The following is a 23887-nucleotide window of genomic DNA, read 5'->3' on the forward strand; positions in this document are numbered from 1 at the left end:
TGTTATGAGGATGCTATGGTTGTACTGGTATGATCATAAGCACCTGCATAACAATTTTCCCCCCTTCAAGAAAATGGACTTGGAGGCCAGTGAACTGATAGACCTTAGTGCTGGAGATCATCGTCTGATCCGGAAAGCAGCAGATGGGAACATCCAGACCAAATCTAATCAGCCCTACAAAGCTTCACCTTCATCTGGGCCAAAGCAAACTCATGGAGAACCACATTCCAAGACTAGTCAGCAAGAGGATACCTATGTGGTGCAAATTTCAGATGAGCTCCCCACTGATGACAGCAATACTGTAGCCAGCCCATTCTCAGACGTATCTGTCCGCAAAGGTGAGAATAATGAAATTACCTTTTTGGGAAAGAAAAGCACATGTTATCTTACAATGTTTCCACAGAGTGGATTGTCAGAAAGATTGAATTTTGCTTTCAGGTTTTCCCAGTCATGCTTTCCCATGGGGCATGGTGTAGGGCTGCTGTGATAGGCCACCCCAGGCTGTCCAGGGCATTCAGAAATTTCTAATAAACATAGTCTAGTGAAAAACATGGTTTTCTTAGGAAATGTGAATAAGCCATTGACTGTAGCATGTGCTCACCTACATACAATGTAATACCATAATCTTGATTTAGGTTTTAAAGAATATTAATTCAATGCCCTATGTATTAATTCTGTACACGAAATACGACATCCAACTGTGAGTAAAGAAATCTAAAAAATTGTGGCTTAAATAAATAAGAAGTAGTTTTCTTTCACAAAATATGAAGTTCAAAGGTAAAAAAATTCAAGGCAGATGCTCCAGGTCCCTGTGACCACTCTGCCACCCTCAAAGCCTTTTTAGGGGCCAGACAACTTGAAGGTAGACCGTGAGCTTTGAATCCCATTGCTGTCTCCTTTTGGAGCTCCAGCCTTTCAGGTAGGAAAAGGCAAAGGCAAAAAAAAGAAGGTCAATGCTGGTCTACCACCCCACAACTCCAGTGGCTGCCATTCATGGCTGGATGTCCTGTGTATCTTCCAAATCTGACTTCTGTTCAGAAAACACACCCAAGAGTTTCCAATTACACGTCATTGACCCTACCTGGATCATGTGGCCACCTCCATCTGTAGTTTTCAGTTGGGTCTGTTGTCATATTTAACAAGATCTGGGTTAGATAGTCATGACACTGGGGAGAATGGATGTCACTAAGCAACCAGTCACCTCTGCCATAGGTGCCAAACCTTTATCACTGTGTATTGCTCAACGGGAACATTATTGCATTTAGTCCTTATGACCCTGTAAATGAAGTCATTGTAGTGCTACTTCACAGATGAGAGATTGAGGCTTAAGGGTTATAACTGAAAACATATGTAAAGCCTCCTCACCATTAGTAGAGTTAGTGACTTGTATCTGTCTCTCCTGGGGAGCAGAGGCTGCCCATCCCTCCTCCCCTAAAATTACATAGTCTATAAAAAGATGAAAGTGCTATGGAAGAAAAGGAGCAGTATAGGAGGGTAAAGGATTAAGAGTTATGAGGCTAGGGAGCTACAATTTTTAAAAACAGTTTTATGGAGATATATTTTACATACCATGAATTTTGCCCCTTTTTAAATGTCCAATCCAATGATTTTTAGTGTTGTTAGGTCCGGCAAGAGTGAGAGGAGAGACAACAGGAGAACAGGCCATGAGTCTAAAAGATTTATTTGGCCAACTGCACAAGCAGGCTGGGACCAGGAAGGCAGGAAGTTAGGAAGGTGTCAGCAGCAAACAAAGAAAGGCAAAGGTTTTTAAAGGGGGAAGGGAGAAGGGAGTTGAAGGGACTTTCTTTTGATGGTTTTGGGGGAGTTGGCCTTGGGAACAGAGAGGCTTATTAAAACAGAAAAGTTACTAAGTTCTTGCTGGCAGGCTACGATATCTTTGAAGGACACAGGCCTTCACTTGTGTCAGCAGTTACTGCAGGGGAAGCAGATTTATTGGGGTTAGGCAGTCCTTGACACTAGCAGTTACTGTGGGGACTTTGCTAAAACCAGACCTGGATTCCCAGAACTCAGGTCTTATGTGTAAGAAATATATTTACAGAGTTTTTTTTTTAAGTATACTTTATTGATTATGTTGTTACAGTAGTCCCATTTGTTTCCCTTTGCTCCCTTCTGCCCAGTACCCCCTTCCCTCCAGCAATCCCAACCCCCTTAGTTCATGTTCATGGGTTGTGCATATAAGTTCTATATTTACAGAGTTTTGCAACCATTGTCACAAAAAGAAACCCATATCCTTTAGCAGTCACTCCCCATTCCTTCCTCCCCCCAGTCTCTGCAACCACTTATCTACTGTCTGCCTCTATGGATTTGCCTAGTCCAGATATTTTATAGAAGTGAAATCACATAACATGTGGTCATTTGTGACTGCCTTCTTTCACTTAGCATGTTTTCAAGGTTCACCCATGCTGCGGCATGTGCCAGTACTTCATTCCTTCTTTATGGCTGTATAGTGTTCCATTGCCTGGAGAGAACTCATTGTATTTATCCATTTCTCAGTTGACAGACATTTGGATGGTTTCCACCTTTTGGTGCAAGCCATTTATCAAACCTCTGCTTGCATTACACATGCTAACTTTTCATTGGGCAACTCAAGTCACGTGACCAAGCCCAGCGTCAATATGGGAGGGCACTAACCACACAAGCTTTGCCCATTTTTAATTGTTTTTTGTCTTCTTGTTATTGAATTGTAATTCTTTGTGTGTTATTAACATGTCCCTTACCAAGATATATGATCTGTAAATTTTTTCCTCCAGTTTTTGGATTTTCTTTTACTTTCTTGATGGTATCATTTGAAGCGCAAAGCTTTTACTTTTAATGAAATCCAATTTCTTTCTTTGTGTTTTAGACACATGTCTTTAAAAATCATTGCCTAATTCATGCTCATAAAGATTTACACCTATGCTTCCTTCCAAGAGTTTTATTTCTTAATGTTTATATCTATGGTCTATTTTTAATTGGTTAGTTTTTGTGCATGGATGACATGAGGAAGGGGTGCAAATTCATTTGTGTGTGTGTGCGTGGGTGTGTGTGTGTGTGTGTGTCCAGTTGTCCCAGCACCATTTGTTGAAACGACTATTCTTTTTCCATTAAATTGTTGTGGCACATTTGTTAAAAATCAATTGACCATAAATGTAAGAGCTTATTTCTAGACTTTCAATTCTATTCCATTGATCTACATGTTTATTCTTATGAGGCTGGGCCACATTTAATATTTATTCCCTCACAGTCCCTGATACATAATAGATGAGGAACTAATGCTAACTAAGTGAATATTTTAATGCACATTTGGGCATATATATTCTGGTATTTTCATTAAAATTGCTCAGGCCCGTATCTCTGTTGTCACACCTCCTATGCACAGAAACACCGAGCAAAAGGACACAGTTGTGATCCTAAGTCATCTTTAAGCAGCATTTCTTCTTTTCCTTTTAAAATTGGCATAAAGCACCCTGGCTGGTGTGGCTCAGTGGCTCGAGCGCTGGCCTGTGAATCAAAAGGTCACTGGTCGAATTCTGGTCTGGGCACCTGCCGGGGTTGAGGGCCAGGTCCCGGGTTGGGGGTGTGCGAGGGACAACTGATCGACATTTCTCCTGCACATTGATGTTTCTCTCCTTCTCTTTAGTCCTTTCTCCTCTCTCTAAAAATTGGCATAAAGCCACAAAAAAGGTGCTACTTATGATCAGGTTATCTAGTATGTGCACAAATAGAAGGGAAGGGAGTGGCTGAAGGCAGGTGGTGGGAGAGAAAAGTGGAGGAAAGGCTGGGCAAACTCCCTGTAGCCAAAATCCAAGCCTACGGGGTAAACGCCCACTCTACCAGCCTTCTCCGTTCTGTGCAAGGGTGCAGCTGGATCCTTATACTGGGTCTGTGACATTCTGCAACTTTCGGGTCACTTTTGGGCCTAAGGAGGACACGGTGGGCATCATAAGGAATGACAGTCCTGAGTCTGTATTTAAAGGTTTGGGGCTTTCATGGGCAAATCCTCAGATGTCCAATAAAACACCTCAGACCATCCAGACTATTCTCCAGGAGTTCTGCAGAGCTGTATTTCTGTTGTTGTTCAATTGGTTAACTCAAAACTAGCACTCCCTTTTGCATCTTCAAAAAAGTCAGAGGAAAAATTAATTTTGTTAAGTATCAAAAATGGGTCATTTATCCCTGGCTGGTATGGCTCAGTTGGTTAGAGCATCGTCCTATAAACCGAAACATTGTGGTTTGATTCTCCGTCAAGACACACACCCAGGTTGCAGGTTCTGTCCCTGGTCCGGGCGCCTGTGAGAGGGAACCAATCAATGTTTCAATGTTTTTCTCACTCTCTCTGGAATAAAAATATATTTAGGTTATTTATATTTTACTTTTGAATTTTGTCATAAAAATAACATTCCTGTCTCCCCAGCTTTCATTGTAAAAGTGTTCCTCCTCCTGTCAGCCCAATTGATGATCACTGGGGCAATTATCAGCATATTTCTTTTTTGGTAAGTCTTCATTACTGATGTAAATTAAATATTAGGTTGTTCTCATTGTCATCGTGAATCATTTAGCCCTGTTCTCATGAGATTGTTTTACTTCTACGTAAATATTACATCAGTACCCTGGCTGGTGTGGGTCAGTGGATTGAGCACTGGCCTGTGAACCAAAGGGTCACTGGCTCAATTCCCAGTCACGTCACATGTCTGGGTTGTGGGCCAGGTCCCCGGTTGGGGATGTGTCTGAGACAAACACACATTGATATTTCTCTCCCTCTTTTTCTCTCTCTCTTCTAAAAATAAATAAAATCTTTAAATGTTACATTAATCAGGAAAATTAACTACTTATTGAGTAAAACGATTCTTTTTTCTTTTTTTAACCAGGAGCGGTTTAAAAGCTTGGGTGCTCAAGAATGCCTGGTTTACCTATGCAATCTGGTAAGTGTTATTGGATTTAATAAAATGTGTTTTTTCTACTAGCTATAGATCGAGGTTCTTTGTTAAAAATTAGGTAAAGATAGCCTTGGCTGGGTGGCTCCGCTGGTTGGAGTGTTGTCCCATACACCTAAAGGGTTGAGGGTTCAATCCCAGGTCAGGCACATACCTAGGTTACAGGTTTGATCTTCAGTAGGTATGGGTACAGGAGGTAGCTGATTGATGTTTCTCTCTCACATTGATGTTAGTCTCTCTCTTCCTCTCTCTCCAAATCAATAAACATGCCCTCCAGTGAAGATTTCAAAAAAATTAGGTAAAGATTCTTGAAATGAGGAAATTACAGAGATGGAAAACAAGCAAATTAGTAGTTGCCAGGGGCTAGGGGGTGTGTGTATGTGTGTTACCATAAGGGGTGGCACAAGGAGATCTTTGCTGATGTTTCAGCGATGGATGGTTTCAAATCTTGATTGTGGTGCTGGTTACACGTACCTAACATAGATTTCTGTCATAGTTATATATGCCCATGGTACCAGTGTCAAATTACTGATTTTGGTATTACACTATAAATAATGCAAGATGTAACCATTGAGGGAAACTAAATAAAGGGTACATGGAACCTCTCTGTCCTTTTGCAACTTCTTGTGAATCCACAATTATTTCAAAATAAATTTTTTTTAAAAGATCCCCAAAGCAATGAGAAAAGTTTTAAAAGCTTTAAAAAAAGAGGTAAAATTAACAATCCACACTTTTGTTTACTTTATAATACATATTATCAGATTAAATCATATAATCATGTCTGTATATCTACCTATAATAGCTCACATGATATGATCATTGAAAACAAATAACATGTGATTTTAAAATTATCCTCAGGCCAGCATTTTTCATTGTACTTTTTGTACTTGCTTGCTGTGGGAAACTCCGCCGTCAGGTGCCTGCAAATTACATTCTCCTGGGATTATTTGTAAGTAAGCCTTGTTAGCACCTGTTGTAGCTCACCTCTGAAATATATTCTTGTTACATTATTAAATTCATTCCTTTTATTGTGGAAAAACTTCCTGTAGAATAATACAGATGGAAATTATTTGTGAGACATTCTCTTGGCTGAATACTGGTTTCAACAAACTCATAAAGTTACTAATGAGATAATATCCAGACCCTTTTAGTAAACTGGAGAATTGGGGGAGCCTGGGCCACCAACCTCAGAGGCCACACAGGGAACCCACTCCCACATCTGAGCTACATTTCAGAAAGAGTTAGCCTGACTGTCCCTGGACCTTGTCAGGCACAAAAAACATATTTTGTTATGGAGAGTGGGTTCCACATTTAGTTCACAAACTCATGTATAAAGAATCTAATTTCTTTGTTTTTGCAAAATTTATTGTATTTCTAATTCAAGTCTTACTGGGAGCAGAAACCGCCTCAGCTCAGGTTCTTCACATTTCCCCACCTTGCGTTTCAGTTCAAGAGGGCTTTTCCAGTTCTGGAGAGTTGTGGTCAGGGGCTTCTGGCCCTTGGCTCTCTCCTTTGTCCATGGCCTGGTTCCAGATTTCACCATCACCTCCTGTGGGGCCGTGACCCCCCAGTCTTCACCACGTCGGCCCTTCCTCTGTGGCTCAGTGCTGCTCTGGGCCACAGAAACATTTGCGGCTCCTTTTCTTGCTGCCAGTTCCTTTTTGTGCTGCCCACAGGGACTCTAGGTTCTCACCAGCTTTCAGCAGGTACCTGGAGCTCCAAGATTTTAAAAACCTAAATAAAATCTGAATTTCTATCATTCTACCCTACCCCACCCCAGTGGAGACCACAGGGCTCCTTCCTCCTCAGCGACTCAGTAGAACTGAAGCATCACCCCCCCCCCCCCCCTTCTCTGACTCTTCTTTCTGCTTTCCAGTCAGGCCAAACCTCTCACCACCGCCCCCTGCCCCACCCCCCCATGATGATCTCCATGAAAATCACTGCTAGTAAATATTTGCGTTATTGAAAAATTCAGACCGGTCTCAGTGTGACTGTGTGTGTTGGCAAGTGATTCTTTCTGGGAGAGTTGCTGTTTCCTCTCAGCCACTGTGGACCACCATCCCATGTCAAGATTCATTAACCAAATGAGGGGACTTCTGGTCGAGATGGCAACACAGGCAAATATGGCTCGCCTCCTCACACAACCACATCAAAATTACAACTAAACCTCAGAACAACCATCACTCAGCCCCACCAGAAATTGAGTTGAATGAAAGTCCAGCAACTATAAAACAAAAGAAACAAATTCCATCCAGACTGGTAGGAGACACGGATATGGGGAGATGTGGAATTGCTGGTCCCCCACCCACATGTAGATAAAAATTCAGGAAGGATATCACTGGAGTGAGGGGTCCCAGCCCCACAACAAGGCCACCAGTGCAGGGGTCCAGTGCCGGGAAGATAAATCCCCATAACTTCTGGCTGTAAAAAACAGCGAGGTTTGAATCAGTGAAAGGAACTACTGGAGTTCGAAGCAGTGTCTCTTAAAGGGCCCACACATGGACTTACTCAGACTCATTTCCTCTGAGCTCCATCCAGCACCAGGATAACAGCTTGAAAGGCACCAGTGACATAAAGAATGGAACTGAAGTGTCTGGCCTCAGGGCAGGAGCTGGGGGAGAGCTATTACCCAGACAGAAAGGTAGGCAGAGGTCATTGTTCCTTTTCTGAGTCTTTCCCCACAACAGAGCCACAGAGCCCATAGGTTGGAGCCATATCTGGGTCATATGGTTTGCTCCCCACTGGGGAATCCTTGAGGCTCCATCGCACACAACTTACAGCCCACCCAAGCTGGTAACAGTGGCTTTTCCATATGAATGGCTGGTCTTGGCTCATGCTTCACATCTTCCTAAATCCTCTCAAACAAGAAAAAACCAGCCTAGTTAGCCCCCTCCTCTCATACCTCTGGCTAAGTGGCCCCAGGCCTGGCACTAGCAACAGCCAGTTTTAGATCTCAGTTTGACTTTGCCTGGGAACCTCTAAGCCCAGCACAAGTAGCAGCCATCTCAGATTTCTTTATAGCTCATGCTATGTGGCCCTGGGTAGAACATAGGTGGTGGCTGACCCTGGCCTGCATCACCTAGGAAACTCCAGGGCCTGAACACTCAGTGGAGAGTTACAGACCATGTAACAACACCACCACCTTGGGCTGCACAGCTGATCTTCCATGGAGGGCAGAGGTTGGTGGTCAGTGCTCACAGTGAGTTCTTGCAGCTGATGGGCCTGGGTAAAGCCCTCCCATAGACCTGCCAATAGCAATCAATACTCAACTACAAGAGAAAGGTGTACTCAGCTCCCATGGAGGATGCACCTCAAGTACCCAACTTGGGTGATAGGGGAGGCTGTGCTACTGGACCATTATAGGGCATGTACTACATTAGGCCATGCTATCGAGACAGGGAGTCATAGCAGCTCTACCTAATACTTAGAAACAAACACAAAGAGGCTGCCAAAATGAGGAGACAAAGAAAAATGGCCCTAACGAAAGAACAGATCAAAACTCCAGAAAAAGAACTAAACAAAATGGAGATGGGCAATTTATCAGATGCATAATTCAAAACACTGGTTATAAGGATGCTCAGGGAACTTAGTGAGAAGGACCTCAACAGCATAAAAAAGACCCAGGCATAAATGAAGGACATACTAATGGAAATGAAGAACAATTTACAGGGAATCACCAGTGGAATGGATGAAGCTGAGAATTAAATCAATGATATGGAACATAAGGAAACTAAAACAAAACAAAACAACAACAACAAAAAACAATCAGAAGAACAAGAAGGAAAAAGAATCCATAAAAGAAAAAATGGGGACAGTGTAAGCAGCCTATGGGACAACTTCAAGTGTACTGACATTCCCATCATAGGGGTGCCAGAAGGAGGAAAGGAAGAGCAAGAAACTGGAAATCTATTTGAAAAAATAGTGAAAGAAAACTTCCCTAATTTGGTGAACGAAATAGTAATGCAAGCCCAGGAAGCATAGAGAGTCCCAAACAAGATGGATGCAAACAGGCCCACACAAAGACACATAATGATTAAAACACCAAAGATTAAAGATAAAGAAAGAATCTTAAATGCAGCAAGAGAAAGGACTTATTACCTATAGGGGAGATCCCATAAGACTGTCAGCTGATTTCTCAAAAGAAACTGTGCAGGCTAGAAGGGATTGGCAAGAAATAGTCAGTCATGAAAAGCAGGGACCTACAGCCAAGATTACTCTACCCAGCAAAGATATCATTTAGAATTGAAGGGCAGGTAAAGAGCTTCCCAGATAAGAAAAAAACTAAAGGAGTTCATCACTACCAAACCATTATTATATAAAATGTTAAAGGGACTTTTTTAAGAAAAAGAAGACCAAAACTATGAACAATAAAATGGCAATAAATACATAACTATCAACAACTGAATCTAAAAAACAAACTGAGCAAACAAGAATAACAGAGATCGAATCATGGATATGGAGAATGTTTCGATGGTTGCCAGATGGGGGTGTGTGGGGGGGAATGGGTGAAGAAGTGAAGGGATTAAGAAGTACAAATAGCTAGTTACAGAATAGCCATGGGGATGTCAAGTACAGTATAGGAAATGGAGTAGCCAAAGAACTTATACACATGACCCATGGACATGAAAAAAGGGATGGAGATTGCCTGAGAGATTGGGGGGTGCTGAGTGGTGGGGGCAAAGGGAAAAAATTGAGACAATTGTAACAGCATAATCAATAAAATATAATTTAAAAGAAAAAGAGATTCATTTACCAATTGGTTTATTCCTCATCTGGCTCCATATGAGTCAGATTTGAAGTATCTAATAAAAATACCCACAATATAAATTAAGATAAATTGGTGAGTATAATTATAAACCGGCAAAATTTTCACAGAGTTAATGGCAAATTTGTTTCCAGTTACTCACCCAATAAAGGGTGAATTTGATAAATTAAAAAAAGATAAGTTGGTCGGGAAATATGATGGATAATAAAATAAAGCCAGTAGTTAGATTAGTACACGAAAGGCATAGTCAGTCAGTCCTATGAGTGTTGAGCTTGGATTTGGATCTGCGCCTCCTGGTGGTCAAAACGACACATGCATGGTGATAACATCCCATATTGTGCAGAGAGCGTCCAATGTGATTTGTATGTCGAGGAGAATAGCTTCTTCTCGAGGCTGGAGAAGGCTGGCTCACTAATGCCCGCGTTTGGGCATTTTCTCAGTTGCCAGAGCATTGAAGGGACTTTTTTAGCTGCGTGGATACCTGCTCATTGACCAAGTGAGCAAGTGGGGTCTCCCAATTCCTGCATGGACCACACTTAGGAAGGGGTCGGGGCTAAAAGCCAAACAGAAAGATAATAAGAATTTTGGAGCAGAAGTGATGGGGCTGGGCTGGGGGATATTTTTACAGAAACCTTTTATTAACATTTTTTCAATAGTTTTGACCCTGGTTGGGTGGCTTAGTTGGTTGGAGCATTGTCCCATGCACCAAAAGGTTGAGGGTTCGATCCCCGGTCAGGGCATCCAGAAGACAACCAATCAATGCTCCTCTCTCACATCTGCTTTTTTTCTCTCTCTCTCACTCTCTCTCTCTCACCCTTACTCTCTCTCTCTAAAAATCAATAAACCTATCTCTGGGTGTAGATTAAAACATTTTTTTCCCACTAGTTTTAATATTTATTATTATTATTACAAGAAGAGATCAAAGCTATTGGTCTTAAAGGAATCTCTCAGCTCTGAGGTTTTGCTGTTTATCTTAAAGCAGGTAAAGCTTAAGAAAAGAAACATTATAGAGTGGTAAAAATTAGTTATATTTTTTAGACTTTGTCTTGCTCAAGCATTAGGAAATATGCAGAGGACACCATTTCAGGAAAAGAGTTGAGTGACGAGAGGAAAACACTAGCGCACTGGAGACTGCCTTTGTCCCGTAGAACTGTGGCCCCCTGAGCCCAAGCTCTATGTTGTCAAAGCCAGCAGGCAGGTTTGACTGCCAGGGCCTCTTGTTATTCACCGTCCTACTCTTGTGAAAACTGAAGGGTAGTTTCCAACTTGAAATCATTCCCTCTCCTTCCTCCCATCCTCCCTTCTCTCCCACCTCTCTCTCCTTCTTCTTCCTCTCCCTCATACACTTCTTCCGTGTGCTCCTGAAGAGGAGAAATATGAAACAGTTGAGCAAGTAGAAGAAGAAAGTTCATTTTGAAAGGAAGGTCAGAAGCAAGCACATTATTAAAATATCATGTGCATGTGGAACAGATACACTTTAAAAAAAAACCAAAACCCATAATGGAAATAAAGACAGCTTACTTGGTTGGTTTAACAAAGTAGGCACTGACTCCCCCAGGCTGGGATACGGAGAGGTAATCCAGGATACTCAGGAGCCAGGCTCTGTTGCATTATTTCATCCTTTAGGTACTCTGTGGGCCCACCCCTCTGCCAGTCCTGGCACTGCAGTTCGGATATGTCCTCATTTTTATTCCCTGACACTAGAAGATTCTTCTCTGGCTCTTGCGAGTCAGCAGAGTCTCTGGATTCACCACTGAGGAGCATCCTACCCACTAGGGAATGTCTGGGGCTCTGCAGCCACTCTCTGCTCATTGTCGTTCACACGCGACCTCATTGCCTTTTTTGGTCTCATCCTCCTGGGTGACTGCCTGCTGGCTTTCAGCACCTGCCTCTCTCCACACTGCCCCAACTCCTTGGCCCCATCTGGCCCCAAGGGAACCCTGCGTCCTGGTGCAGCCCCAATGCAGCTGTGTTTCCTTGCCCTGGATGGGCACCTGCAGGTGTAGCGCATGCTCTGTAAATAAGTGCCTTCCACCTGCCCTGCCTCTCCTTACTGAGAAGGCCTCATTCCTCATCCTACCTCTAAGGTTTGAAGAAGTATTTTATTCTCACCCAAGCACCATGGGAAAAGTCGATACTGAAACTCTTGGTGAAGCAATAGTAGAAATAGCATATCCTGCTCTGATAAATGCTACCATTCTGTGTGAATGGCCCCATTTGATTAATGAGAACACGTTCTACACATGAACCTTTTATGTTGGTATCCACATTCCTAATCAATACATATTTATTCACTAAATATGTTAAAAGTTGTTATTGTATCCTAAATTTTTTTTACTAATGGAAGAATTTTCTCTTAGCGTTAGGGAGAATTTAAAGAAATGTTTAGTTCCATAGTTTATTTATTTGTATAACCCTTTGCCCTGTAGCTTGTGTGCTAGGATTGGGTATATTCCCACTTGCTCCCTAGACCCTGCAAAGCCATGCACCTCCATTCATCTCCTTCAGATGCTGGGCTTTGGGAATCAGGCTTCTGATTGATTGTGAATTTTGTTTTTAGACAGTTCTTCAAGGTCTGCTGCTAGGAGCCATATCCGTGTAAGTCTTTGATGCACATTTTCCTTTCTGTGTGTGCTCCTCCTTGATTGTATGTGAACAATAATCACACTCTCTGGTTTTAGTTTCTATGATGCAGAGGAAGTGTTATGGGCCATAGCAGCAACTGCTCTGGTGACATTATCGCTCACTTTATTTGCTCTTCAAACAAAAGTATGTATTATTGAAACAGACTTCTGCCCTAAGGGAGCATGTGGACGTGTTCCTCTGCCCCTCCTGCCCCAGTCTCCTCCCTCATCCCTCCTGCTCTCCTGTCCTGTGGGACTCACCTCCACAGCTTCCTCACCTTTTGGCTTCTAGCTTTCCTAGTAACTACACTGAAAAAGCAAAAAGAAACAAGCGAAGTTAATTCTATAATAGATTTCACTTAACCCAATGTATGCAAAATATTATCATATCAACAGGTAATGGATATAACAAAAATGTTAATGAGCTAGTTTACATTTTTAAAAAATTAAAATCAAGTCCAGTGTTTATTTTATACCGATAGCACATCTCATTTGGACTAGCCATGTTCCAGGTGCTCAGTAGACACATGTCTTGGAAGGTCACCTGTAGGTGAGCTTTTAGCAGCATCAGAATCTCCTGGGAAACTGTGACACCACAGATTGCTGGGCTCCACCCCTGGACTTGCAGCATCAGAAGGTCTGGGATAGGGCTCAAGAATCTGCGTTTCTCAGGTGGTGTTGATGCTTGCTGGTCTGAGAAACACACTGGGTGATATAGGGCTTCAGATTATATATTCTTGGTATGTTAAGGCATTAGAAAAAAATCTCTTGCAAGAAAATGTCTTGGATTCAGGGTCTTCTTTTGATGCACAGTCTCAAATTTTTCAGGCCAGCTGACGAATCTTTAAAAAAATCTTAATACACCCCTCCAGGCTGATTTGGTCACTGATTTATAAAGGCAAAGCCAAAAAGCATATTAATAAAATACAACATTAAAAAGGAATCATTAATAGTAATTTTTTGAAAGCTTAGTATATGTATTTTTTTTATTCAAAGATATGCATACAAATGTAAAAAAGGTACCCAGTTAAACACTTGATCTATTTCATTTCATTAATGTAATCTATGCACACACTTTAAAAATATGAATAATGGTCCTTGTCACGTAGCTCAGTTATGTAGAGCATTTTCCCCACATACCAAGGTTGCGGGTTCGATCCCCAGTCAGGGCACATACAAGAATCAACCAGTGAATGTATCAGTGAGTAGAACAACAAATTGATGTTTCTCTCTCTCTCCCTGTGTCTCTCTGTCTCTGTCTCTCTCTGTCTCCCTTCTTAAACAAATAAATAAAAATCTTTTTAATTAAATGAATAATTAGGATCATAATTAGGATCATATTATACATACAAATTTACATCCTATTCATTCAATGTACCTTTTTATTAGGGACAATTTTATATAAACACAAAAATAGAGTAGTATGATGAACCCCCATGCACCCATTGCCCAGCTTCAACAATTACCACCTCGTGGCTCCTATTATTTCATCCAGAGTCCTACCTTCTTCTCCCTCCGGGAGCAAGTCCCGGACATTCATGACACTTTTTATGTCTTTGGGGCTAATGGATTTCCATGGTTCTTGGAATTGGCCTGGCTAAATATTAAGCAAAAGAGCTAGTTTCTGGCCCTGACCGGTGTGGCTCAGTTGACTGGGGATCGTCCCGCAAAGCCAAAAGTCGCCGATTGGATTCCCAGTCAGGGCACACACCTGGCTTGTGCGTTTGGTCCCTGGTCTGGGCATGTAGAAGAGGCAACCAATGGACGTTTCTCACATGAATGGTTCTCCCCCTCCCTTCTCCTTTTTCTAAAAGTAAATAATATCTACACAAAAGAAGGGGGCAGTTTCTGTCTGTGGGGGATAAGGCGCTCCTCTGGACACCCCCAGTTCCGCACAGACGGTGGCTGAGCGGTTGTGTGTCATTTGTGTTTCCTCAGTGGGACTTCACCCTGCTCAACGGAGCGCTGTTCGTCTTCCTCTTCGTGCTCATCATCTACGGAATTCTCCTGCTCTTCATACAGTCCTATGTGAGTGGGATCTCGTTTGGAAACCTCGGAGAATTGTTAGAAATCCAGGGTGAAGCATTGATGATGTGAGAACGGAGGATCCCTGGGAAGCCGACGCTGAGAGGGCGCACAGAAGGCCTTCCCTGGGAGAAATGTCAGCGAGAGAAAGGGGTGGGAAGCCGCCCGCGGTAGGAAGAGCTGTCAGGCCACAGCGGCAGATGTGATCCCAAGGGAGGGACCGGGCAGGTGGTCCGGTGAAAGGTTCAGCAAGGCCACCAGGAAGTCCTGGAGCTAAAGTCGACCATCACAGTACAGTGGTCCCGGGTCTCCCAGGCAGGGCTCCGCTGCTCCCACCAGGGACTGAGAAGTGGGCGGGAGGCCCAGGAGAAAACTGTGTGGGCGCTGGGCCCCTTACAGTCCCTCCCAGGAGCTGGAGGTCTGTGAGGCCCATCCTGGTGGCCCCCTGGTGTGGTGTGGTGTATTTGGGGGGCCATGGACAGGGGTCTGGGGCATGAAGATGGAGTTCCTACCGTAGACAACAGCTGTCCTTCCCAAAGGGGAGCTTGGGGTGAATGTACCCACCAGGCAGATCAGACTTCTTCTTCTGCCCATAGGTGTTGCTTGTTGGAGAGGTGGCCTTGTTAGGACTTTTCCTACAGCATCCTAGTGGAGGTGCCTTATTTCCAATTCCAGCCCCCTCCCCTTTTTTTCCTTATTTTTGCTTTAATTTACTCATTGACTTCTTACTAGATGTTGGACATAGGTCCGTATGTTTTTCATGTAGGCATCAAATTTAATTCTCATGACATTCCTGAAAAGTACATATCTCATCTATTTTATAGATAAGAAAACATGTTCAAATAAATTAAATAATTCATCCTAGTTCACACCAGGAGTAGGTGGCATCAAGGCCAGGTCTGGGTGACTCTGGTGCCCAAGCTCTTTCCACCACATGGTGACTTGTGTGCACTAAGGCTGAGGGGGTGCAAGGGCAGGGCCACAGGACTTGGCCCTGTTGTGCAGCTGCCGGTGGCCCCTGGGTAGAGACGCCCCTGGAGGCTAGGTCCCCGGAGGACTAGCCTGAGGCCTGTGACCTCTGGAGATGTCCCAAGGCCACCTAGGTCCAATTGCTGAATCAAAGAGCTACTTTGGCAACAAGTGGATTTATTCAGTGATCTTCAGACATAGAGCCAACATTGGTTTAACATGAATGACCATACAGGCTTACAGCTTGGGAGGTAGCATCTGTATTGTGGAGATAAAAACATCACAAAGATATACCATAAAAAGCTATTATTGATGGTAGCACAGATATTGGTAGTAATAATACAAATATTTATTAGGTGGATTCCATAGGTCTTTACAATAGGTGCAGTTAAAAAACTGTGTTTCCTACTAGATAGATGAACCCTAGTTCCCATTCTAAATTTCCTTTTACAAGTATCTACCAAACATAACCTTACACATATGTATAAATGGAAGACTTTGACAGAACCTTGTCCTAACTATATAGGCTTGTTTGACTTTGGCAATTTTGAATTCTTCAGATTCCAGTAATTAAATGTTTTCTTACCATTAGCTCAGTCTGTAAACAGTGTGTCTCACACAGTATCACTGACTCCTGATTCCCTCCCTCATCAAGACCCTTCCCTTGTTAGCACAGTGCTCTGCCCATCCCTCTAGGACCAGCTTTCTTGTCGTGAAGAGGGAATGCCATTGTTTTTCTCAGATGTCATGCACCACTTTCTTAGCCTCTCCCCACACAGAGCCAAACCCTGTGGCATTTAGAGCAGCCTCATATTCTGATTAGGGTTGTTTTTGTTGCAAGGAACAGACAGACACTGTTCAGACTAGCTTGAGGCAAAGACCCAAAGGAACCCCATGGAACTTCTAGAAGAGCCAGGATTCACAGGAATGGAAACCCCACCTTCCTTTCTTGGGCTGAGTTGATTGGCCACCTCTGCTTGTTCAGTAATAGCTGCAGCACCAACTAATAACACAACTGCCTCTGCTGCTTGGATCCCTCTATCCTGAAAATGGATTTCTAACGCATCTCTTTGATCCCGATCACATATAAGAGACTCTTGGTCAGTTAAGAGATTGGCTGCTTTTGGAGTGAACATCTCCCACCTCTCCTCAATCAACTCCAGCAATGGTGTGTGAGGGTTACCATGCTCCCGGAAACCTGTCCCAAGAGCTGAGGGCAGGGCAGATTCTCTAGGTGGGCTTTGTGGATGGGGCAAAAAGTGAACCATATCTAGTACATTCTGGTTTTACCACCATGCATGAGCACTTACCTGAAGAACCTTATCTAGCCTGTGCAAGGCTAGTTTTCATTTGCTTGCTGAATGAAATTGAGTGGATGCTGTTGACTGATTATGTTCAAATAAGATGCATTTGCTGATAGATTTGACTTTCTTAATCTTGGTCCTAATCTAACAGTGGTGACCTAAGTGAGCCCTTTTGTTATTTCAAATCTTGTTCTTAATATTCAAGCAATTTCTTTTCTTTTCGCAGTGGTTGCATCTACTGTATGCTGGACTTGGAACTGTGATTTTCTCACTTGTAAGTTCATTTCTCCCTCTCTTTGATAAAGAGTATGACAAGGCTGCCCAAGCCCTAGTGCTAAGCATGCAGTTCAGCAGTCAGTCATTCACTGGAGAGAACTCCTGGAGACTTGTTTCTGCTCCTTCTCTTAATCCTTCTCCTCCTATTTCCTCCTTCTTCTTCCCCTTTCATAAGGATGATTTTTTAGAGCCCTTTTAAGTTCACAGAAAAATCAAGAGGAAGGTACAGAGATTTCCCATACATCCCTGCCCTATACATGCACAGCCTCTCCCATTATCAACAACAACTTTTTGTACTTTTGTTACATTGATGAACCTACACTGATGTGTCAATATTATCCAAAGTCCACAGTTTACATTAGGGATCACTCTTGGTGTATGTTCTATAGGTTTGGATAAATGTATAATAAATGACATGTTCCATCATCATGGTATCATGCAGAGTATTGTATTTTCACTGACCTAAATATCCTCCATGCTCTGCCTTTTCATTTCTACCACAGCCCCAACCCCTGGCAACCACTGACATTATTGTTTCCAAGTTGGGCATTTTCCAGAATGTCATATTATTGCAATCATACAGTATGTAGCCATTTCAGGTTGGCTTCTTTCACTTAGTAACATGCACTTAAGGTTCATACTAGTTCATTTCGGTCTGGATGTGCCATGGTTTATGGATCCACCCACCTACTGAAGGACATCTTGGTTGCCCCCAAGTTTTGGCAATTTTGCGTAAAGCTGCTCTAAACATCCACATGCAGGTTTTTGTGTAAACGTAAGTTTTCATGTGATCGTCCCTTCTCGGAGGCTGTCTCACCTGCCACCAATTGTTACCATGTTACATGATGTGATGTCTGCAATGAACTGGTGCAAGCCTACCCTGTTCCCTTCCTCCTCCTCCTTACAAGCCTGGGTGGGAACCAGCACCCAGGGGACAGCCAGTACCTGAATCACAGGAGAGGTCTCACAAAAGTGGATGTTCTGAAAGAGGTTATTTCCCCAAATTCTCTACACTCTGATGGGGCTCTGCCGTACAGCACTGGACTCTTGGTCTAGAATCTGGAGAAGGGAGTGAGGAGCTGCTGACTTTCTCTCACATCACCTGAGTCTGCTCACTTTTTAACAAACACAGGGGTGAGAGGACTCACTGACTTCTTTTCTTGATGCTTTAGGAGCTCATAATTTTACCTACTGCCGCTGAGCTAAAATGTTTATTCTGGCAGTCATTTAACCACAAACCCCCTCTTCTCCTCATTCTGTTTTGGAAATACTGACATCATCATAAAGCTCCAGGAATTCAGAATTGTTGCTGTGTGTGAATCTAAGTGTTGGGGAATCACTTTATTTCCATTCTTTGTTCAGCAAGAGCATGTGGGGAAATGGCAAACACAGGGCATTTTCTAATTCTCTGCTGTGTCCAATATGCTCACCTGGTCCACATTGTTGACTAAAGGCACAAGGCTTCTGGACTTGCAGAGCAAAGGGAGCCTCACAGACCTGGCCCTGCCGGCTTCAGGACAAAGCACTTGCTTTAACAGAGCACAAATTTGGGAACATCGTGAACATTCGAGGCTATAGGAGTAACACCTATAATCACAAGTTGACTTTCTGTAATGTATGTGTTGATGCTAAAATAATTTTCCCTGGTGGTTTAAGACAGTTACTAGTTAGAAACGAACAATTTAAGTAGCTAATTCTTCTTTCTTTTCATTAAGTACTTGGTGATGGACGTGCAGCTGATGGTGGGCGGGCATCATCATCATTCTGACCTGAACCCTGAAGAGTATGTGTTTGCTGCTCTAAATATCTACTTGGATATAATCAACCTTTTCCTTTTTATTTTGCAACTGATTGGACTGAGGCAGTAGTCTCACGGCCAAGGCTGGCTCAGATATGCAGAGGTGACCCCTTCATATAAGCACTTTTGTTCTAAAAAAATATTTTAAAGTACTTACATCTTTTTTTTTCTTCAAATGACAGCAAGCATTCAGTAGATGGTAGCTGTATCTGTTATATTTTAAGTTCCACTGTCATGTTGCAAAACTTTCTGGGGGACATTTCTGATTTTTATAAGTTTAAAAGATGAGTATCAAAATGACATACTTAGAAACATTTGTAAGATGACTGTTACTTTGTTGAAGTTTTCCAGGCACTATTTGAAGCTGTAAACAACATCTGTATGAATAAAATTGAATATAGAAACCTATATTTACTCCATTCTCTTCTTCTGACTTGGACAATCTGTGGGAATATTTTGGCACCGTCTGAATTTAAGAATAAGATAAATCAACATATTCAGCCTTTCTCCTGGATTCTAGAGTCAGACTGCAGAGAATAATAGGATCACCCTGGTAGGGGCTGGAGAGAATTAATGAAGTTAATGTACTCGAAAGGCTTAGGACACAGCACTACCAGCTGTTGCTATGCTTCTGGACTGAACTCAGAGACCACGTCCTCTAATTATCTGGGACAACTGGCCTCCTTTGAAGTCCCATAATATTAAAGAAATTTATTTCAATTTTAATTGTGATAAAATACACAACAAAATTTACCATCTCAGCCATTTTAAGTGTACAATTCAGTAGCATTATTGGGCAACAGATCTTCAGAATTTTTTCACCTTGCAAAACTGAAACTCCATATCCATTAATCAACAACACCTACCTATTTGATTACCTGTCTTTTCATATTAGCTCTATCTTCACTACTTTGGTAGTGAGAAAGGAAGGGAGGGAGAAAGAGAGGGAAACATCAATGTGAGCAACAGCGGTTGCCTCTCACATGTGCCTAGTCTGGGGACCAAACCCGCAACCCAGGCATATGCCCTAACTGGAAATCAAACCATTCACTTTTTACTTTGTGGGCAATGCCCAACCAACTGAGCCACACCAGTCAGGGTTGGCCAATTTCTTTCTCCACATTAGGTGTGTCTGTGGGCTCAGCAATGTTCCCCAACACACACAGCCTGTTGTGTGAGTCTGTTGTATGTGTCATTACATAGTGGTGATGACTCGATTAAAAAGAATTCTAATGCTCTATGACAATCTTTTGATTTCTCCATTTGGTAATGAGTCTGAGCAAGACACACCTCTTAAGGCAGTCAACGAAATGAGTAGACTAATTTCTCCTCAATGTTGGAAATTCATCTTTTGAGAAGAGTGCAAAATTTGAACACCTGCCAGGAGTGGTCCCAAATCCATTTGTAAATCAACTGAAGAGGTCCATAATGGGGCAATGGAAGCTTCCAGGAAGAGGAGAATCCGTAGGAGAGTTCAGGTTATGCTTTCCATTATGCCCACAAATTTTGGGCCTGTAATTTACTTTTAACTTTTGTTCTATACATTATCCCACATGAGTATCCCCTCGTCTAGCCAGGCATGGTTTGGTAAGCATACCTATCTATGCACAAGCGATCCTGGTGAAACTGCTCCTGTCAAAGGCTCGTGCATACTCAGCGACATGCTTTTCAAAACCAGTATGCCACGCTGCACTCATAGGCTCAACAACTGTCAACAGCCAAGTGGTGTGGCATATATCTGACATTACTGTCAAGAAACAAATGTTGGCAGTTTCAGTATCATTTGCGTAATTGAAGTCCTTGAAACAAATGAATTGACTGCTTACGGTATCTTCAATGGTTCCCAAGTTGTAGCACTACTAACAGCTCACAATGTACTAAGATAGCAATGATCTGATTGGTGTTCTAAAGCAGGGATCAGCAAACTCTTGTCTGCATGCCACCTCTGGTTTATCTTAAAGATACTTTTTTTTTGAAATATAGATTTACAGACAGTTGCAAAGATAACGGAGGTCCTGTGTGCTCTTTACCCAATGGTTATCCCTTACAAAATGTACAATATTAAAACCAGAAAGTTGACATTGGTATAATATGTATGTAGTTATTTTATCACGTGTAGATTCATGTAGCCAAGATACAGACTATTTCATCACTACAGATGTCCCTTGTGCTACCCCTTTATAGTCACACACATAGCTCTCTGAACCCCCAGTATCCCTCACCCCTGGTGACCACTCATTTGACTCCATCTCTATTATTTTGTCATTTCAAAAATGTTACATAAGTGGAATTACATTGTCTGTGACACTGTGACACTTTAAGATTGGCTTTTTTCACTTAGCATAATGCCCTTGATACCCATCCAAGTTGTTGCAAATTGTGTCAATAGTTCATTCCCTTTCACTGTCAAGCAGGGTTCCTTGGCCTGGATATACTAGTTAACCATTCCCCTACTATAGGACATCTTGGTAGCTTCCAGTTTTTGGCTATTGCAAGTACGTCTGCTAGAAATAATGTTTACCAGTTTCTATGTGGACATAAGTAGTCACATCTCTGTGACAAATGTCCAGGAGTACAAATGCTGAGTCATGATAAGTACACGGTTAATTTTTAAAGAAACTACCCTATTTTCCAGGGTGGCTGTACCATTTTACATTCTCACCAGCAATGTGTAAGTGATCCAGTTTCTCTGCATCTGTCAGCATTTGGTGTTGATACTATTTATTCTAGCCAGTCTGATAGGTGTGTAACTTGTCTTGTGATTTAAATGTGCATTTCCTGATCGATAGTGACATTGAACATCTTTTCATGTGCTTATTTCTTAGCCATGTATCCTCTTCTGTGAAATGTCTCATGTCTTGTCCATTTTATATTGGATTGTCTTTTTACTGTTGAGTTTTGAGAGTTCTTTACATATTCTAGAAACATAGCTGGTAAATATTTTCTCCCAGTCTACAGCTTGCCTTTTCATCTTCTTCTAATTTATCAATGCTTTCGGTAAGAATTCTCTGCTTAACCTAGATCATACTTTCTAGCCCTGGCTGGTGTTGCTCAGTGGATTGAGCACTGAGTTGAGAACCAAAAGGTTGCCAGTTCAATTCCCAGTCAGGACACATGCCTGGGCTGCAGACCAGGTCCCCAGTTGGGGACATGTGAGAGGCAACTGATTGATGCATTTCTCACACACTAATGTTTCTCTCCCTTTCCTTCTCCCTCTCTTCCTTCTCTCTAAAAATAAATAAAATATTTAAAAAATAAAGGATAAAAAGTTATCTATTTTTTCCCATAAGTTTTATATTTTACATTTAATCTATGATCCATTTTAAGTTTTATATAAAGTGTGAAGGTTAAGGAGAGATTCATATATTTGCATCTGAAAACCAACTGCACCAGCACCATTTGTTGAAAAGGCTGTTCTTGCTCCTCGTATTGCTTTCACACTTGTTAAAATCATTTGATGAGATTTTCCACCAGTATCATAGTCTTGAAATTACATAGAATGATTCTTCCGACTTCATTTTTATTCTTTGAAAAATAGTTTTAGCCACTTTAGTTCCTTTGTCTTTCCATATAAATTTTAGAATTTTCTTCTCTATAGCTACAAGGGGTTGCTGGGATTTGGCAGGCATGGCTGCCAAGCGGATGAACCAAGCCCAGGCACCTCCTACTAAACCAGTGGCTTTGTTTCAGGCAGTGACGTTGGGCAGAAAATACCCCCCAAAGGGGTAGCTACTAATTTTCATTTGAAATCAAGATAATGCTATGGCCGGGCTGTTTGACCTGCAAGGCCTGCTAGGACCATGTCAATTCTCCAATTGCAGTTCACCCACCGGAAAGTGAAGATGTCACACCAGATGATACATATGAGGCCTCATGGGGCCAGCATTCAGTTTCAAGAGCCTAGGAGCATACCAGCTGCTCTTGCCTAAAATGGGTGTACTTGGGGCTGCGTCAGGCAGGTGGCAATGTTGTGTTGGGAAATGGCCTGAGTACTTGGGTTGCCAGTTTAAGTCTTTAACAAAGGGAGATTACCAGTAACTGAAAAACTAAAATGTGACATACCAAGAAATTTACTCAATATTAATGCAACTACACAAAATATTATATGCAACATATGGACTTTAATATTATAGAATTTGGCCTTTATAAACTAGTTTACACATGAAGTTATCTTTGCTCATCTGTTCTATGATGTGTTGCATCAACAAATTTTCCTCCCATAGCTTCTTACTATGTAAACAGACAATTGCTCCCTTAAGACAAAGTTAATTGTATCCAGATTCTAGGAAAAATAAAGGATACTGGAAGTTGGGGAAAAAGGTGACTTCACTTTCTCTCTTGGGATTCAATATTGTTTCTGCTAGACCACCAATGATGGGACAGAGGTAGGCTAGGGAGTAATCTATGCCCCACCACCAATCACCTCTCTATACATGGCAGTCCCTGACCCTGAGAACCCACTGACAAAGAGGACACAGATACTTTTGGGCACGTAACACACACATTACTTGCATTAGACATTTGCATTCAGAAGCCACACTACACTGAATCACCCAGAGGGCCTGACCAATGAAGGAAGCCTCCCTTCCCCACTATGGTGTCTGAAGGCTTTTTTCTCAGCTGAGGAGTCTAAAATGTGTGTTAGTCAGAAGCTACTTCCAGGTGAATAATGGGTGGCAGATCACCATATCCCCAGACCAAGGGGTGAGGAGGCCTGGGGAGGAGGGGGGCTGGCCTATGTGGAGGAAATGTAATCGTGGGTCATCTTTCTCCTTTAGCTCCTCGCTCCAGTCTGCACACTAGCAAACTACCTCTCGCACGGCAGTGGTGAGACCCGTCAGTATTCAGAGAGAACCAGGGTCCGGGGTCTTGGCTATTATCCACACACACCGCCGCGGCTAGCCCCACTGCCTTGGGCCCCTTGTGTCGCGCCTGCACCCAGGACCCCATCCTCATGGCGGGCTAAGTTGGGGCCGGCACTGTGAGGGCGGCCTGACCTGCACTTTCGGACAAGGCTATGCATTCACTTGTGTGTGTGGATACTGTTATGACTACTCGCAGTCCAACCATAAGAACGCTTAATGTTTTGGTCCACTCAAAGCTCTCCAACAGTAAGCTTTTTATTGCTGATACACTTACTTTATGTTTGGGGACTCCTTGACTCAGCAGGTGTAGTCATACTACCTTTCAGG

At 42.5% G+C, this 23887-nt stretch overlaps 1 protein-coding gene across 1 annotated transcript; it reads left to right on the forward strand.

Moving 5' to 3' along the window:
* The first annotated feature begins 73 nt into the window (after positions 1-73).
* Positions 74-18765, forward strand: LOC150001566 (protein lifeguard 1-like). The gene is made up of 9 exons (XM_090287858.1): positions 74-338; positions 4415-4493; positions 4869-4922; positions 5793-5883; positions 12260-12297; positions 12381-12468; positions 14262-14351; positions 16848-16895; positions 18613-18765. The coding sequence occupies exons 1-9, from the start codon at positions 74-76 to the stop codon at positions 18763-18765; spliced, it is 906 nt and encodes a 301-aa protein (XP_090143984.1).
* Positions 18766-23887: the final 5122 nt, after the last annotated feature.

This window comes from Furipterus horrens, unplaced genomic scaffold (genome assembly GCF_987537825.1).
Source record: "Furipterus horrens unplaced genomic scaffold, mFurHor1.1.pri manual_scaffold_9, whole genome shotgun sequence".
Taxonomy (NCBI): Eukaryota; Metazoa; Chordata; class Mammalia; order Chiroptera; family Furipteridae; genus Furipterus; species Furipterus horrens.